A 16519-nucleotide genomic window follows, 5' to 3' on the forward strand; every position below is an offset into this window, starting at 1 on the left:
TTGTGTCTGCTAATTATTCAATAATTTTACTGCTATATATATGGGGCTATTCCTTGGGCCTTGAGCAATTTCCACTAGATACTTGCAATTGCCAAGTAAACCGATGTTTTATTTTGGTTCTGGCCAAGTTCTACTCAGTTATCTACGTTTTATGTTGTTCTTAATGAGAGCAGAATTAACTGTGGGGTATCTAAGGTACATTTACTGTTTTTCAGATTTACAGAAATTAAAGACTCCTCTGGAAAACTTGATTTCAACCTGCTTTCTCCATCTAAGAAGGAGTTCTGGGCTATGTTGGCCTACAATCGTTCCAAACTTTGCAATATACTGTTCTCCAACGAGCTGAACCGACGCCTTTCTCCCCATGGGGTGACGTCTAACTCAGTCCATCCTGGAAATATGATTTACTCCTCCATTCATCGTAACTGGTGGGTGTACACTCTGCTGTTTATCTTGGCTCGACCTTTCACCAAATCCATGGTAAGTGAATGACCTAACAGTATTTTACACATCTTCAATTTTCAAATCAGGAGAGTAAAGTTATAAAATTCCAGATGTATGTATTTGCTTTGACCTTTTGCCTTTTATAACTACAACCTTGATTTTAATGACAAACATAATGTCAAGATCGTGAGTGGTCTAGTGAAGGTTACTTCAACCATTTTAGATTAAATTTGTCAATCTGCTGTAAAGGTACCACGTTAGGTGGATTGAGTGACTCCCATGTTTGAATATATGATTTTCACTTTCTCTGATTAAGGTATTTGTATATTTTAGGTGTCGCACAGTTCAGAGTTATTTCTCTGCTCAGTATATGTAAAACATCAAAAACTTCTTTGGTTTTTAAGTGGAATATGCTTGACTGCATTTTTTATGTAAACAGATGTCCTAGTTAGAAAAGATACTACAGACATTATTAATGGCTGAGGGAAAGTGCTTTCAGTGGTAAAAGCACCTTCATTCATATTTAAAAATAACAACAACAATGATTTTCTTGATTCTTTTAAAGCACTAAAGGCAGTGGGGGTTTTTCCTTTGTCTTCACACTGGTCTTTGGATTGGGACAGTAATGCGATGAAAGGCTGTGTTATTCCTTCATAGCCAACGTTATGGAGCTTCATTATATAAAACATTTCAGCATCTCCCATGCTTGGAGGAGGTTACTCTTATCTCTTGATCCTCTGACACAGGATACTTTTTAAGGAGTCCAAAAATGACTTTTACTTCATTGAGAACTGGCTTCTTTTTAATGTTGTTGACTGTTTCTTATCCATTTATATTTTTATGACAAAGAATGGTATTCCACAAAAAGGGAACAAGGGGAAGGGGGTCTCCGTTGACTACCTGCAGCTAGGACTCAGGGAAATTAAGAAATTAATGTCTATGCAGAATGTATCTCGCCATGGTGATTTGGTCAGGCCCAAATAAGGTCCCTTTTACAGAGGACTTAATGACCAACACAAGTAGTTGTTTTGTAATGTCTACTATGTCCTGAGCTAGCGATAGAGGCCAAATGAATTGCTTTTATTTGAAAGAGAGCAGAGCACAGAAGCAATTGTTGCGGCTTGATCTTACCTCTAGAATTGGAGCAGGTGATCTTAAATTTTAGTGACTTAATGTAAGTGGAAAACACAGAGTATTTAAAACTCTGGTTATGTGTCCAAAAATGGGCAGCTTTATAACAATACTGGATTTTCAGTAATGCTAATGGAACAAAACTATAAACACCCTTTCAAGCATGGATGTACTGACAGCGAGGCAGTCAGAAGAGTCTTCGCACTTTGTCCTCAACCAGCAGTTTGCAGCCAGTATGCATCCAAAACCTATTTATGTCTGTTTGGTAAGTGAGCATTTTGGCACCTTGAGACAAGTAATGTCTTTCAATAGTATGTTTTGTGACCAAGACCTTTATAACTATGTCTCTGCTGAGTTAAGGATAGTTTATAAAACAAATTCTACTGAGAATGGATTAATGTACGGTATTACCATCCAGTGAGAGGGATCCAGTCTGTGGAGCTTTTATGAACTGTTAGTTTTATTTCCTCTGACATATTTTCACAGAGGAACTTCTTGTGTTTGTTGCTTATCCCCTCTAGGGATCAAAATAAAACACTGATGTTCATTTTGAAGTCTTTACATTGATAGATTTTTTGATATTATCTTTTTATTTATGAGTGGTATGTAGAAGAGAATACAAAATACAGTACAAAAGATACCTGCACTGAAGAACAGTGCACTCTACTCTAAGCCTGATTGCTTCAGTAGTCCTTTGGTGGTGAAGGACAGTAGAACAAGGGGCAGTGGGCTGAAACTGGAACACAGGGGGTTCCATACTAACACGAGGAAGAACTTCTTTACTGTTGGAGTGACAGAGCACTGGAACAGGCTGCCCAGAGAGGAGTCTCTTTCTCTGGAGATAATTAAGACTCACCTGACTGCCTACCTGTGTGATGGGCTGTAGGGAACCTGCTTTAGCAGGGAAGTTGGACTCAATGACTTCTAGAGATCCTTTCCAACCCCTACAGTTCTGTGATTCTGTGTTTGTACGTAATTCACAGATGATTTGAGTGTTGTGATGGCAGATATGGGTGAGGATAAGCGTCAGTCTTGTAAGTCTTTGTACTATTAATTTCTATATATTAATTTATATCACTAATTTTATTGCTAACTTTGCTGAGGGCTTCCTCGCAATGTTTGTGAGGCATCTTACCCCATAGTTCAGATGAGCTCTGTGGTCAGAATCGTTCTCTTAGAGCTTGAAGTTGCAATCCTGAGGTTATCAACTGTACCTTCTTGTGATGTGCAACGATGTCTGCACTGCACAGTGCAGAATGATGCAGCAACATTTAAAGAAGTTACTACTGAGCTGAGTCCAAACCAGGAGCTGGGAGATCTGTATCTGTGTGAAAAAAGGTAAGGCTTTTTCAGCTCAGGAAGGTGACTCTTGCAAAGATGTCTGTGCCAGTTTTGTGCTCTCTGCTGATAACTTTACTGCATTACTTTGGCATTTGGAGAGCCCAACCCTGCTGGAGCCAGTGTGAAGTTCTTTTGAACTCCTGGACTTTGTGCAGATACATTCACACACATATATATATGCAAATGTATGCACATACACACATGTGCATGCTGACTGGAGTTGCACGTAGCAAATCTTAACTCTGGTGTTTTACAACTATTTGTGTAGTAAACGTTGTTAATAAAAAATAATTAGATCTTTAATTTGTATTTCAAAAAGATGGATTTACTACATTTTGTGAGAGTGATGGATTGTTAGATTAATGCACATAGTTACAACTCTTTTGGAAATGAAATTACAGGAGAAAATTAGGAAACACATTTGATTCCCTACTAGTTTGTTCAGAAAATATAATTCTTATGTTCTGCCCTGGCTCTAAGCTGCTACGGAGAGCATTAGATTTTTGTGCCTGTGACTTGGTTTTCATTATTTTCTATGGTTCAGTAATAGTTTTTTTTCCAAGGGTGATCAAGTATACTGTACATATCTGAAAACAGTGTGTTTTAATTGTAGTTGTTCACTTCTTGAATGTTGAATAGCTCCACCTTGGTTTCCAGGGATGTAATATTTTCTTCAGAAATGCATGTTTTTACATAGTATGAATCTCCATTTTTGGGAGAGGTCATCCAGCCTATGTCACATGGCTCTTGGGATACTCAGTATGGCAGAATTTAGCTTAGGAAGTACTGCTGGTTCCTTTCAGTTTTAGTTGATACCCCGAGGCACTGAGATGAAGTATTCTAGTATCAAACTTTTTTTATCTGTTTGCTGTTACTCAGTACAACTATGGTGACTCAGTTTCAATAATTAGGACACTTTATGAAGTCAGGTAATTTTAAGCTCCACTTAAGAAATGATATTGCAGATCATCCTTCTTACACTCTGGACTTCCTAAAAAGAGCAAACCTACTTGGATACTGACCAGTGATGAGTGGTGTCCCTCAGGGGTCAGTACTGAGACCAGTGCTCTTTAATGTCTTCATCAGTGAGACTGACAGTGGGATGGAGTGCACCCTCAGCATGTTTGTTGATGACGCCAAGCTGTGTGGTGTGGTCAACATGCCTGAGGGATGGGATGCCATCCAAAGGGACCTAGACAGGCTTGAGCAGCGGGCCCAGGTGAACCTTAACAAATCCAAGTGCAAGGTCTTGCACCTGGGTCATGGGAACTCTCTCAATCAGTACACTCTGAGGAATGTAATGATGGAGCACAGCCCTGCCAAAAAGGAATACTGGTGGTTGGCAAGCTAGACATGAGCCAGGAATGTGTCCCCCCAGCCCACAGAGCCAACCTGGAGACATTCAAGGTCAGGTTGAACCAGGCTCTGGACAATCTGATGTAGCTGTTGCAGGGGGAGTTGGACTACATGCCCTTCCAATGATTCTGTGATATGATTGGTCTTTCTTTCAAGTATGAGGCTTTTAGGTATATAATTTTATTTGGTTCTGTTAGTGGTTCATATCTTACTGAAAGAAATGCAACTTTATATTTCTAAAACTGTTTGAATGCTTATAGATTAAAAATTATGGTATGTTTGTGCTGCTTATAAATAACTTTTCTGTTGAATCACAGAATGCTGTCTGGGAGCTTTTGAAACATAATACAATGTTTATATTACTGATGCATATAGGTGTAAAGGAAGTACTTATATTAAGTAGAGCACTGAAAACTGAAAGACTCTTCGTCCTTCCTTCTCCCTCCCCCCCACATTCAAGACCTAAAATATACAAGGATTTGTTAGAACTAGAGAACAAGTATTTTTTGCAGAAAGCAATAATTGTGAATAAATTGCTGTTTTATTACTATAGCAACTGCAGCTCTACTAATGTTGAAAGGATCTGTCTTTTACTTACCTCTTTATAGTTACTTGGTAAATTGGAGAAGCTTACAATATAATTAAATGTAAATTGAAACAAGCGCCCACTGTAAATAACAAATTGGAAGAGAAGCTCTGAAAGGAACATGCTCACAGGCCATGCGGGTGCTCAGTTGGTTTGATCTAAGATTTGGATTTTGTTTTCTTGTGTGGTTTTTTCCTTCTTTTTTTCCTCTCTCCCCAGCCTCTCTTTCCCTTTCTCTCCTCTTTCTTTCTCTTCTATTCATTTGTTTTAAATTAATGCTAGTCATACAGAGTCCATGTTTTTTTTTACTAGTTATATAGAAGAATAAAGTTAAATAAATGTATCAGCTTTCAGCTTAAGCTCAGTGTTATCTAATGTCACTTGCAGATGATTTTGTGAGTGTACAACAGCATGTAAAATAAGCAGATTGCCATTATCACACACTTGCGATAGTCTTACGTAGAACAAAATATTTGTGTTGGCAGGTAACGGAGCAGAAAGAGTATCTTGTGCTGGAGTAGCAAGAGCTTAGCAGATGTTTCGGTGAACTAAATTTTCAAATCCTTTTACATTAAGAAATGGCTGGGGTTTGTAGAAGTGCTGAGACTCTTGGGTTACATTTCCCGTTGCAGTGCAAAGCCAGCCGTTGTACTAGAATTTTAGCAGATGTGTTACGTCCTTTTAATGGTTGGGAATAAAACATTGGCCCTGTTGCTGAGAGATAAATTACAACTAGAAGAGCTCAACCTGTCACCATAACCCTCCAGTTAGCCACAGTAAGACCATTCTGCTCTTAATTTTTCAGTGTGTAAGAGGCTGATACTTGATCTATACTTTGATTTCCATCTCCTCTCCCAAAGATAGAAGCTTTTCAGAGTTAGAGTTTGTATTTAAAATATTTGCTATTGAGAATTATAAGGAATACTATTAAGGGTTCCAAATTCCTCTGCATGTCTTAGTTGATGTAAAATAACGAGTTCTTGATGTTTGGTATTATCCCAGGAGTGTTTTGGGCAATTGGCATGTATTCAGTGCCCATGTGGGCAGGAGGAAGCCCCCTGTGCCTGCAGCTGCTTCAGTGGTTTTACTTTTGCCATGTGTTGAAAGTGCCTAAACTTAAATTTCTTGTGATGATTTGCACTCACACCTAACATCAACTTAGAAATGCAATTCTGACAAGAAATGAATCTTCACCTACAGAGGTGTCTTGCTTCTTCTTAATGGTCACTCACATCTGTTTGCTTTGATAGAAGCCCAAAAAAAGCCTTCTGTCTTATTGTCACTTTTCTTTCTCCTCCATTCTTCCCTGAAGAAACTGGAATAAACCTTAAGTTGTCCTGCTTTAAGTAAGAATTTTTGCCGTCTAAAGATCTGTGTGAGCTTTGTTGAATTGTTCTTGGCTTCTGTTACTGAATTCACAGTTCAGGCCAAATTCTGCCCTCAGCCGTGCACGTGCGACTTCAGAAGCAGTCTTGGGCAGGGTGGGTATGTGTGTGTTTCAGACTAGAATTTGGCAATCATTTCTTTTGCAGGACTTTCCTGAAAATTCATTGGGGTTTCTTGAAAAGCAACAGGCAGTTCATTTTGAGAAGACCCTCACAGTTTATATTCGATCTAAATGGCAGTTTCTTTTCTCAAATGGAAGTTTGGGCAAAAGGTGAAAGAGGAAGGAAGAGTGAAGGGGACTAACTATGTACTGAATATTAGCATCTGTTGTGGACTGTGTTATTTATTTTGAAAACGTTATAAATCACATATGGAATTCTCCTGTTTTCTTGTATTGATATCTATCTAAAGTGTAAATTTTCAACTGATGCTAAGCAACAGCTCTCTTTTTTAACACACAACTTTGTGGAGTGTATCTCTACTAACATGGAGGGACAGATACTTTGCCAAACCTTAACAGGCTATGCCTCTTTGCAGAACGTTGTATAAATTGAATGTACAAAATTCGCTGGATAGGGTAAAAGGAAAGAAGGCAAGTGACGAATAATTTGATTGATTGTAATAGGATGGTAAAGTAATACCCCAAAGCAGTTGTTAATCATTTTGAAAGGACAGTAAAAAATTCTTCCATGTGCTTAGAATTTGTATCATATCTAGTAACAAAATATCATATAAACTAGCTTATTATCAAACCTACGTATTTTAACTTCCTGCTAAAATAAGTGTGGCATGAAATATGAGGGTAAATTAAATCGGTCCCCCATAACTATCACCACAGGAATGGAAAGTCACTATGAAAGCCTATCCTTGGGCCAAACAGACCAGCTCAGGGTCTCTGTGTGCAGAGCAGCGCTCAGGGAGGAATTCGCTACGTCCTGCACACCCTCAGAGCTCTTTGTGGAGCAGCTGTTATGTCCCAGAGTTTTGTGGGGGAAGTAAGGAATTTCTTCCTCTCTCCCCAGATCCTTGCAGAATTTCAGAATGTCCTGCCAAGTATGTGGGCTGTAAGGCAAGCATACGTTTCATCCATAACGTTTTATATTACTAGTAATTAAATCAGAATTTGAAATTAAAAAGCATATTTTCCTATTTTCAGCCTGAAAAAACCTTCTTGAATTAGAAAGCTATATATACACCTTGTGGAATGTCTGCATGCAGGTTTGTGTTGCCCACAAATACTAATCTGTGCAACCTCACATCCAACCCCAGTCTGCTCTCTGGCTTGAAATCTGGAAAAGATTGGCCTCATAGGTAGTCAGAAACATAGAACAGAACCTCTCTTTCTGAAATCTATAGAAAGTCAACCTCACATTCAGTTAGTTATTTCCATTTATTGATTTAGATTGTAACACTTTCTAGAAACAAACTTCCTTTCTGAAAATAGAGGGTGTCAAATTTGTGGTGTGATCTACTTTACAAACAAAATTTTGAGTTCTTAAGAAAAGATCCTTAAAATTCTTTTTATTTTCCTGCTCTGGTATGATTTACCCATAATTACTTTCTCATATGAATGTCCCAGACTTTCCTTCACTCTAAATTTTCGGCTATGTTGTTTTGTAGTGCACCAAAGATTTCAAGTTCCTGTTTTTTCCTTACTCCTTCTCTTTTACTCACCATAACTTGTAGAGCATGCTGCAGCTGAGGACCCATGCAGTCTCTGAGCTGTTATCCAGCATCGATCTACTCAGTGTATTTGAGAAACCATAAGGAAGGAAAATTCAGTTCTATGTGAGCATTGAGGTGCTTGAGTGACAGGCAAGATGTTGCAGTTTGGCAGAAACAGCTGAACTGGACATTTAGTCCTTCTTTCCTCCCCTTATTTTGTATGCCAGTAGTCTAGAAGCTATTAGAAATTTGCCTCATCCTTGGAGTGGTGTTCTTGAGAACCCTTGCTGCACTCCCCAGCCCTTCAGTTGCTGTCTGTGCAGTTATTGCAGAGGAGGAGACTCAATCCTGTTTGTTGCCCTAGGGTTTCTCATTCGTGTGCCTTAGCAAGGTCACTCAGACAGTTTGTTGTAAATAACACCATAAGATCCAGACCTCTTTAGTTACTAGCTAGCACATAAATCACAGGATTATTCATTTTCTTTAATAACAAGAGAATAATAGAGATAAAATTTTTATGAATGAGGTATCTCTTATTAAAAGCAGAGTCGGTGCAATGTGGTTCATTTGTAATGATCAAATGATCTTTTGCAGATAGTGTAAAAAGTTCATAGTCTCAAACATTCTCAGCAATAGAACTCAAGCTTTTACCTGGCAATGATTTGGTAATCACTTTTTGTAAAAAAAAAAAAAAAAAAAAAAAGACTTTTTGAAAACTCATCTAAATTATTTCTAACTTGTCTAATAGACTGATTGCTATGTATTGTCATGACTATTATCCTTTTCTTTTTATCTATCTTAGTAAGTAGTTTTATCTCAACCCATGAGTTCTAATTCAGGTTCTAATTCTCTCCCCCATCCCACTGGGAATGGGGGGTGTGAGCAAACAACTCTGAGATTGTAGCCACGTGCCAGGTTAAAACCACTGCGTTCATTGCCCAGGGAGGTGGTGGAGTCACTGATCCTGGAGATGTTCGAGGAACGTTTGGATTTTGTGTTGAGGGACATGGTTTAGTGAGTACTATTAGTGATAGGTGATGATTGGACTGGATAATCTTGAAGGTCTTTTCCAACCTTGGTGATTCTGTGATTCACCTGTTGAAACTGCAGTGCTGTGATTCTTGTGACATGTACAAAGAAAAAAAATAAGTTAATATGAGTTAAGATGTCAAATGGCAAATTCGTGTTCCATTTATAACTGTTACCATCTGCCTAGGAGAATGCCTTAGTGATGGAGAGGTGAGGACTATTATGAGCTGATAGTTTGAATCAGTAGTTGTGCTTCATTTGCGTGCTTTTCAATTGCTCAATTTTCATCTGCTAAATCAGATTTCTTACTGATGTTTGTTCCAGAAGCTTTTTCACTTGTCTTTTGTTGCTGTTGTTTTCCCAGTATAAATCTTCAGTTTGTTGCAAAAATGAGGAATTGCATTCAAATTCCTCCTGTATCCTGAAGCTTTGAACTTGGGGCCTTCTTGTCCAGATCTTGACTTCTTGTACAACTAGGCAACAGTCATCTTTTATTTCTCCCTGGTACTAAAACTTCTAAATAGCTCTTAAAAAAAAAAAAAGAAAAAGAAAAAAAAAAATTGCTGATCAGTGCATCTACTGTTCAGAAAAACAAATTTTTTGAGCAAAGATTAATTTTTGTCTCTTTGAACACGAAAAGTTAGACTTATATGTCTCAATTTGAATGGTAAATGATACGCAAAACTCATTAAATTACATAATTGTGCATTGTTAGCCTATATCATTTTGGAAGTGTAACTCTCAGAGCAATATAAATCTGTGGATTCTAGAGCATGGTTTATCTTTCCCTACATTTGTTGAAGTTATTTATGAATGGACAGATGTTCAGGAAACCCCAAGCTTTTATTGGCTGTATTTAGAACACATGAAATACCAAGTTGTTTAAAAAAAAAACAAAACATAGATCCTATTTTACAGAGCTATCATTTAAATAATGTTCTTTAATTGGAGGATGCAGTGCTTAGTGACATTACCATTTCTGTAGAACTCCTTGGATACCTGAGATACTTTACCATAACATGGTCTTTTCGTTTCTCTCTCTATCACCTTTGAAGAGGTGCCATACCGCTTTAAACAGTTCACCAATCACTTTTGTACGATGGTTTCTCTTTAATCATTTACATTCACAGAAAGTCAAATATTCCTTAGGAAGCCAAAGTAATCTAACAGAATGTATAGTGTTTGTGCAGCTGGATATCTTATTTATTTGAATTTCCCATGGAAGTCTCTTCTGACTTTAGAAAAAAGATGGAAGAGTAAGCATTAAGAGTGTCCAAGTAATCTGAGCTAGAAAGTTCCGTGTTTTAGAGCAAAGTCATTTAAAAAGTATATTTTCAAGGTCCAAAAATAATACAGTATATCAAACACAGTGTACTACATGATGTTTTTTCAGTATTTTCTCACTATTTTTACATATATAAGTGTATATATGTATGTAGGTATCTATCCATATAAATGAGAAATACATGGGTTTTTAATCTGTTTAATATTCCTGAATCAGTGGGTACGGAGTCTGTTTTCCTGAAAAATTGATTCATCTATTTGTTTTTTTTTTTAATTTCTGTGTGATGTGTCATTCATCATCATGTTGGCATGCCCTGGACATAATAGCTGCATAAGTGAATTAACATTTCTGAAAACTTACTGGCAAGAAAGCTATTGAAAATGTACAAATCTATGTGTGAGTCTATAAAATTTGTCCATCAAGGCTTTTGGGAAGCTGTGAAACAAGTAGTGTTTCTTATTGGTGTCAGTTTTCTCTTCAAGAATTTATTCCAGTATGTTTGTGTTTGGATATATATATAATATATATATTTTTTCCTGATGTAGATGTGAGGGGAAGCGCATCGCTTTTTTGTGTGTGTTACGAATATGAGTGTAATAATTTTCATGGTTCTAAGGGCAAGACTTAAAAAGCAGGGTGTTCCTTGGCCAGTTTGGAGCACTGGCACGATTCCCACGTGGAGGGAAATGGTCTGTGGTTGTTGAGGCTGTTGTAGGAAGAGTGTTTTTACTTTTTCCACTGCGTGTTCACTCGTGTTTTGTAGTTCTGTACTTTTCACTGTATATCATTCTCTGAGATTTATTGAAGAAGATAGATAGTTAACCCTGATCAAACCCCAGATGTGTCCAGGATTAGTACAAATGTTTTTTATTTTTTCCTAGGTAAAAAAGCATGTATGTGTTTGTAGAGAAAAGTGAACATCATACTTAGTTCAGTGTAGATATGCAAAGCAAATGACCCAATGCACATTAGTTTAGCTATAATCTGTATGAGGATTTGTAATTAGAGAGTTTCAGAATTTACTTAGCTGTTCAAGTTTCCTTACAATATTTCAGCATTTATATTTTCTAGTTTCTCTATTTTGCTGTCTCTGGTTGTTAGAATAGTAGCATCTATGTTGGTTTTTTTTTTTTTAGTAAGGAGGATGACAGTAAATATAAACATCATAGTCAAATTCCATCCATTATTTTAGTGACAACATATTTTTGCAATTACTAAATATCACTATGGATGTAGCACAATCTTCTGTCCTTGCCAAAAAAAAATCTATAGAAGGTATTTAAAGATTTTATTAATTTCAAAAGTGTCACACTGAAATGAGATAAAGATAGCAATGTTGAATGATGAATCTTATATAAAAGTAAACTCATTCTTGAGATACAGAGATAATTATTTATCTTGGAAAACAAGATCTACTTGTCCTTAATACACAGGGCTGATTTGACAGTGCTGCAGGGCCCATCTTTTATAGCAGTGCTAGGGCTGACATGTCTAAAAAGACTTCTCATAAATGTTCTGCCTCTGAGGACAGGACTTTATATGAAATGGATATTGCTCTTAATTCAGAAGAATTTCAATTCAAGCATATAAGTTCCACTTTACCATGAGCTTGTTCATGTTGGATCCCACCACTGTCTGTCTCTTACACTTCTAATAGACGACATTGCATCCAATTAGCTGGTGGGGTGCTTAACTGCTCATGAAAGTATTTACTCATGTGTTGGGTACCAAACTTTCCATAAAGGGAACACATTTGAAAATCCTTCTACTGAAATACTACACTGTTAGAATTTTCTGACTGAATGCTACAACTGCCATTATGGAAGGTTACCGTTGAAGCACATTGCAAGATTAGAAGCTAAAGCACACCAGTACTTGGAAATGTTAGGATTCGTTTTTTTCACTTTGATTTAACGCTTTTGAATGTGGGTTTTTTTTTTTTCTCTTAGGGTTACCTTGTCTGCCACTGTATTCTATTAATGAATGTAATTAGCTTTTTCTTCATTTTGCCAGAAAATTGTAAAGAGTATTTCTTTACACTGAACAGCACTACAATTAAAATGTTGTCCTGAAATGTCAAACTTGCTTTATGATGAATACTACCAGTACAAGAAAACTCATTTAGCACTTCAAATAAAACAACTGTCTTGGCAGGTTTTTATGATAATGACTTTGTAACAGTGTCATTTAGAATCTGATCATCTCCTTATGTCAAATAGTTCATCTCATCTGCTCACCTGATACAGCGTTGATCTAACAGCGTTAATTAAAGGAGCAGAGAGAAGATCTGCAAAGGATTACTGGGCATCCTGTGCCTTCTAGGAAAGGAATTTCTCCACTAAAGTCATATATCATGTAAACTGAAAGTGAGTTAACTTGTTTTGCCAAGAGGAAAGATATTACTTTGAGTTGTGTGATTTTAGAGTTACACTGATGCCATTTTCTGAGCTGCTGTGTAAAAAGTGAGTATCTTTCCCAGCTCTTGCACTGAAGGTAGTGGTTTTGTATTTGTAAGAAAAATGTATAGCTTGAGTTCTTCATTCCTTTGATGAGAAATGTATGTGATTTTCTAACTTTTAAGGTAATAATAGCAGAAAATATCAACGAAGCTGACAGTTCCACTTGTAACGTAGTATTTTTTTGTCTCCTTTTGGCTTTATTGCCAATGAAGTATTTAGATATAAAATATCATTTTATCAAGCATCTAACCTTATTTTTGATGTCTAGGTGAATCTTTATTCATTTGACAATACTGTGATATTTTAAATAGCCTTTGTCGAGGGCTAATGATGCTCTTTAGTGTACAACACAGACTTTGCTTGTCTTGTAAAATCAAAAACTGTGCAAGTACACCTCAGGTTTGCAAAGCTGGATACAGTTGAATGCTTTTTCTGTTGCTAGGATGGAACAGAAAACCCATCAGAAAACTTTGTCACTGTCAGTAGTAAGGATTTCTGTAAATGCTAAACAATAGTTTTTTAAAAGTTAGGGAAAATATTTTGCCATAACAATACAGAACAAAATTTGAAGGCAATTGCTTTTCTTTTTTTTCTTATGAGTCTTCCTCAGTGTGTGGAGCTTAAAAGCTCATGGTTTGCAAAATTAAAAAATGTACTTTTTTTTTTGAGGTAAATGTAATAGACTTACGTGAAGAAACTGCTGTTTCCTCCTGATAATGATGCCCATTTTTTCCTGCAAATTTTTTTTCAGTAGAAAAAATATGTTTGGAGTGAACAATATTGTCCTTTTCGCCTCTCCCCCCTGTTGTATTTTCTTCATCACATAAATAGCTAGGGAAATGGTTTTCAAATTACTACAAAGGACAAGTTGTTGGATTTCAGGCTCAGTTTAGTAATCTTTAACTTCACAGGTAACTATTTCCAGAATTTCCAAGTGTGGTCATAGCTCCATTGGTGCAGGCTGTCTTTGGTTTTGAAAGCAGCACATCTTGATGGCTGCCAATTAAGTATGTTTACATATGCACTTCTATTTCCCCCCATAACAACACGTGGAACACGTGGCATGATTTATATTGACACGTATTCACTGTTGTTCAATTCTTCCTTTTATCCATGCACTTCTGAATTATGAATTATATCAATCCTTAAACCTTTGTTTGTTTAGGGAAGGTTCTTTTTTTCCTCTTGGTACTCCACATATGCACTAGGAAGTGCTGCTAGTTTCAGCTGCATTTAAGGAAATATTGTTGCAAGGCTTTTATGTGCTGTACTTCAATCAGCTAGTGCCAGCAGTATCCCAATAGAAAGACCCTCAACAGACCATTTTCAGCATTTTGCTGCAATTAAACTCCTCTGGTTTTAGCCCTCAGGCAATTTAGTACCTTTTTACATATGCACATTATGAACTTTTGACCAGGGCCTGGTAGTCATATATTAGATAGAAGCTTTTGAAAGCAGCCTTAACAAGTTCCTCAGAGTATTACACTCGGAGTCAGTTGTGGAAAAGGTAATTTAACCAACTTGCAGTGAGGCCATTCAGAATCTTACTGATGATCCTAAATATGTCTCTTTTTTTCCTTGTTTCCTCTGGAAGCTGGTAGCAAGAGCTCTCAAAGAATGTGATTGATCTTTTATTCAGTAGCTAACGAGGGCTGTGATTCTATTAGTGCTCTACAAGGCAAGGGAACAGTGATTTAATGAAGTGTCTAGTGAGCTGGTCATAGATTTATCCTGTTGTCTCTAATTTGCAGCGCCGTTGTGAGTGTAAAAGAAACTGCGCTCACACCGCCATTAGGCAGGTATTTCCTCAGTAAATTGTTGTAAGGTCAGGTGTAGTTATCTTAGGAAAGGCAATGCCTTACCTCCTCAATGTCTCAGGATGACAGCCGCTGTGCTGAGCACTCGCTGGAGCGGAAACAAGAAGATCAGAGGTCCGTCTCCAAGTCCCCCTCAGCTGATGCAGGAGCAGATGAACTGCCAAGTAGGACTAATAGAGTCATAATTGGTGATTAGAACTGGAAAGGTGCAATAACATCTTAATACAAACTGGCGTATTTTATAGTTGGTGTCAGTTGTTGTAAAGTTGCGTGGTAGCCTGAACTAGTTACATTTCCTTTTTTCCTTTAAGAAAAAAATGAGGCGCTGCATCCTAATAGCAGCAGTACAACAAAAATAAAAGGACATCAAAACTTGAGTTGCTTTAAAGTGACACTAATGTCTTTAGTACATTTACTTGGGCATGTAACCTGTCAGTCTTACTCAGAGATGATGTGGTAAAATTTGCCATAGACTACAGATAAAAGAATCTCATAAATATGCTTTGTTTTTCACCTAATTTTCACTAAATAGTGGTTTTTATTTCTGTCTAGTGGAGGCCACTGATGTTTTGTTCTGTATGTCTTTGCTAACAAGAGAGATTATTTTGATGATGCCTGTGGGATAGCAAATCTCTTCTGCACTGTAACATTTTTCACGTACCTCTGAGTCCACGCTACCCAAAAGTGACCACTTTCAGGAAGGAATGATCTTGACATGAATTGTTTAATAATTTGAGAAGTAGGAGAATTATCGTATGCATTTCCAGGAAGTTCAATATTCCCCATTTCAATCAAAATGCAATATAGAAAAACACGGAAGCAGGTTTCACGTGTGATTCTTTTCTAGATTAACACAGAACAGTAGACAAATGATCATCTTGAGACTTCTGTGGTGTTTCCTGGCAGCAGATGGAGAGAACTCCATGTGCAAAAATGGTCAGAGCTGACAATTAGAAGGGAGGCAATCACAGATGAGAGTGTGGGAGTATTTGTCGAAATGTGTCTTGTGTGTGTCACAAGCCTGGCTGGGATCACAACTTTGTGTTCCAGTCCCTGTGAATATAGGGAGAGAAAATGTTTCTGATGCAGAATGTATTGAATCTGATTTAAAGCGAACTGCTAAAATCCTCAGTGCAGCAGGGGAAACCTGCATTGTCAAACAGTAATGGCAAAACAGTAGAACAATAACTTGTACCCTCATGTAATTACAGCGTGTGCATCACCAATTGTTTGTCACATGCTCAGATGGGTGATTTTGTCTTTTGCAAAATAAATGTATTTTCTCTTGGATGGGCCCTTGAACCCGAGAACCTGACACACTGTGGGATGTCAGCTGGGCCCTCTGTTAAATATACAGATGCAATTAGTCTAGAAAAAGAGGTACCAGGCTTTTAAATGAACTGCAAGACGTTTTAAAATAGCAAGCCAAACTTTCTAATTCCCTAATATTGACACTTGTGTCCTTCACAATCTTATTATAGTATTACTCTCTGCTGATCTACCATTTCATCAAAAAGTCTACAATAGAACTAAAAATCTAAGCCTTTTAGCCCATAGATCATTGCACTTGGTAAATGGCTTATTGTAGATGAGATAATGTGGTTCATAGCACATCCAAATCAATAAAAGCCTAGTCTGAACGTAGTAAAGTGCTCTCGGTCTGATTCTTTTTATTAAGTATATCTGCCATGAGAAAAGTGAAAGTTTTTAGTCCTTTTTGCTTAGTTTTATGTCAAAGAGTCATTGCTTAAATTTCTGCATAGTAATTTCCTTTTGTTATGAAGATCTTCCCATAGTATTTTGCTTTATTTATATCAAAATGAAATAAATTGTATGAGAAGTGATAAAGTTTAGACCCTAATGGGGCGTTCCCATTCGTATCCCACTCAAGAAATTGAAAACTAATAATTCATTTGATGAATTATCAGTCATCTCTGTGAAATAAATACTGTTTTATCAAAAACTGGCAACTTCAGCAACAAGTGGAAGTGGAAAATAATTTCACTTAGTAGAATTATGG

The 16519-nt window shown here is 37.1% G+C and overlaps 1 protein-coding gene across 1 annotated transcript in view; it reads left to right on the top strand.

Annotated features, from left to right (window-relative positions):
• WWOX (WW domain containing oxidoreductase) overlaps positions 1–16519 on the top strand; it is a 472763-nt gene that overhangs the window by 118829 nt on the left and 337415 nt on the right. The window contains exon 8 of the mRNA XM_031615127.2: positions 216–480. Within this exon, the coding sequence (XP_031470987.1) occupies positions 216–480 (265 nt within the window). The remainder of the gene's footprint in view (positions 1–215; positions 481–16519) is intronic.

This window comes from Phasianus colchicus, chromosome 13, assembly GCF_987193195.1.
Source record: "Phasianus colchicus chromosome 13, bPhaCol1.hap1.1, whole genome shotgun sequence".
Classification (NCBI taxonomy): domain Eukaryota; kingdom Metazoa; phylum Chordata; class Aves; order Galliformes; family Phasianidae; genus Phasianus; species Phasianus colchicus.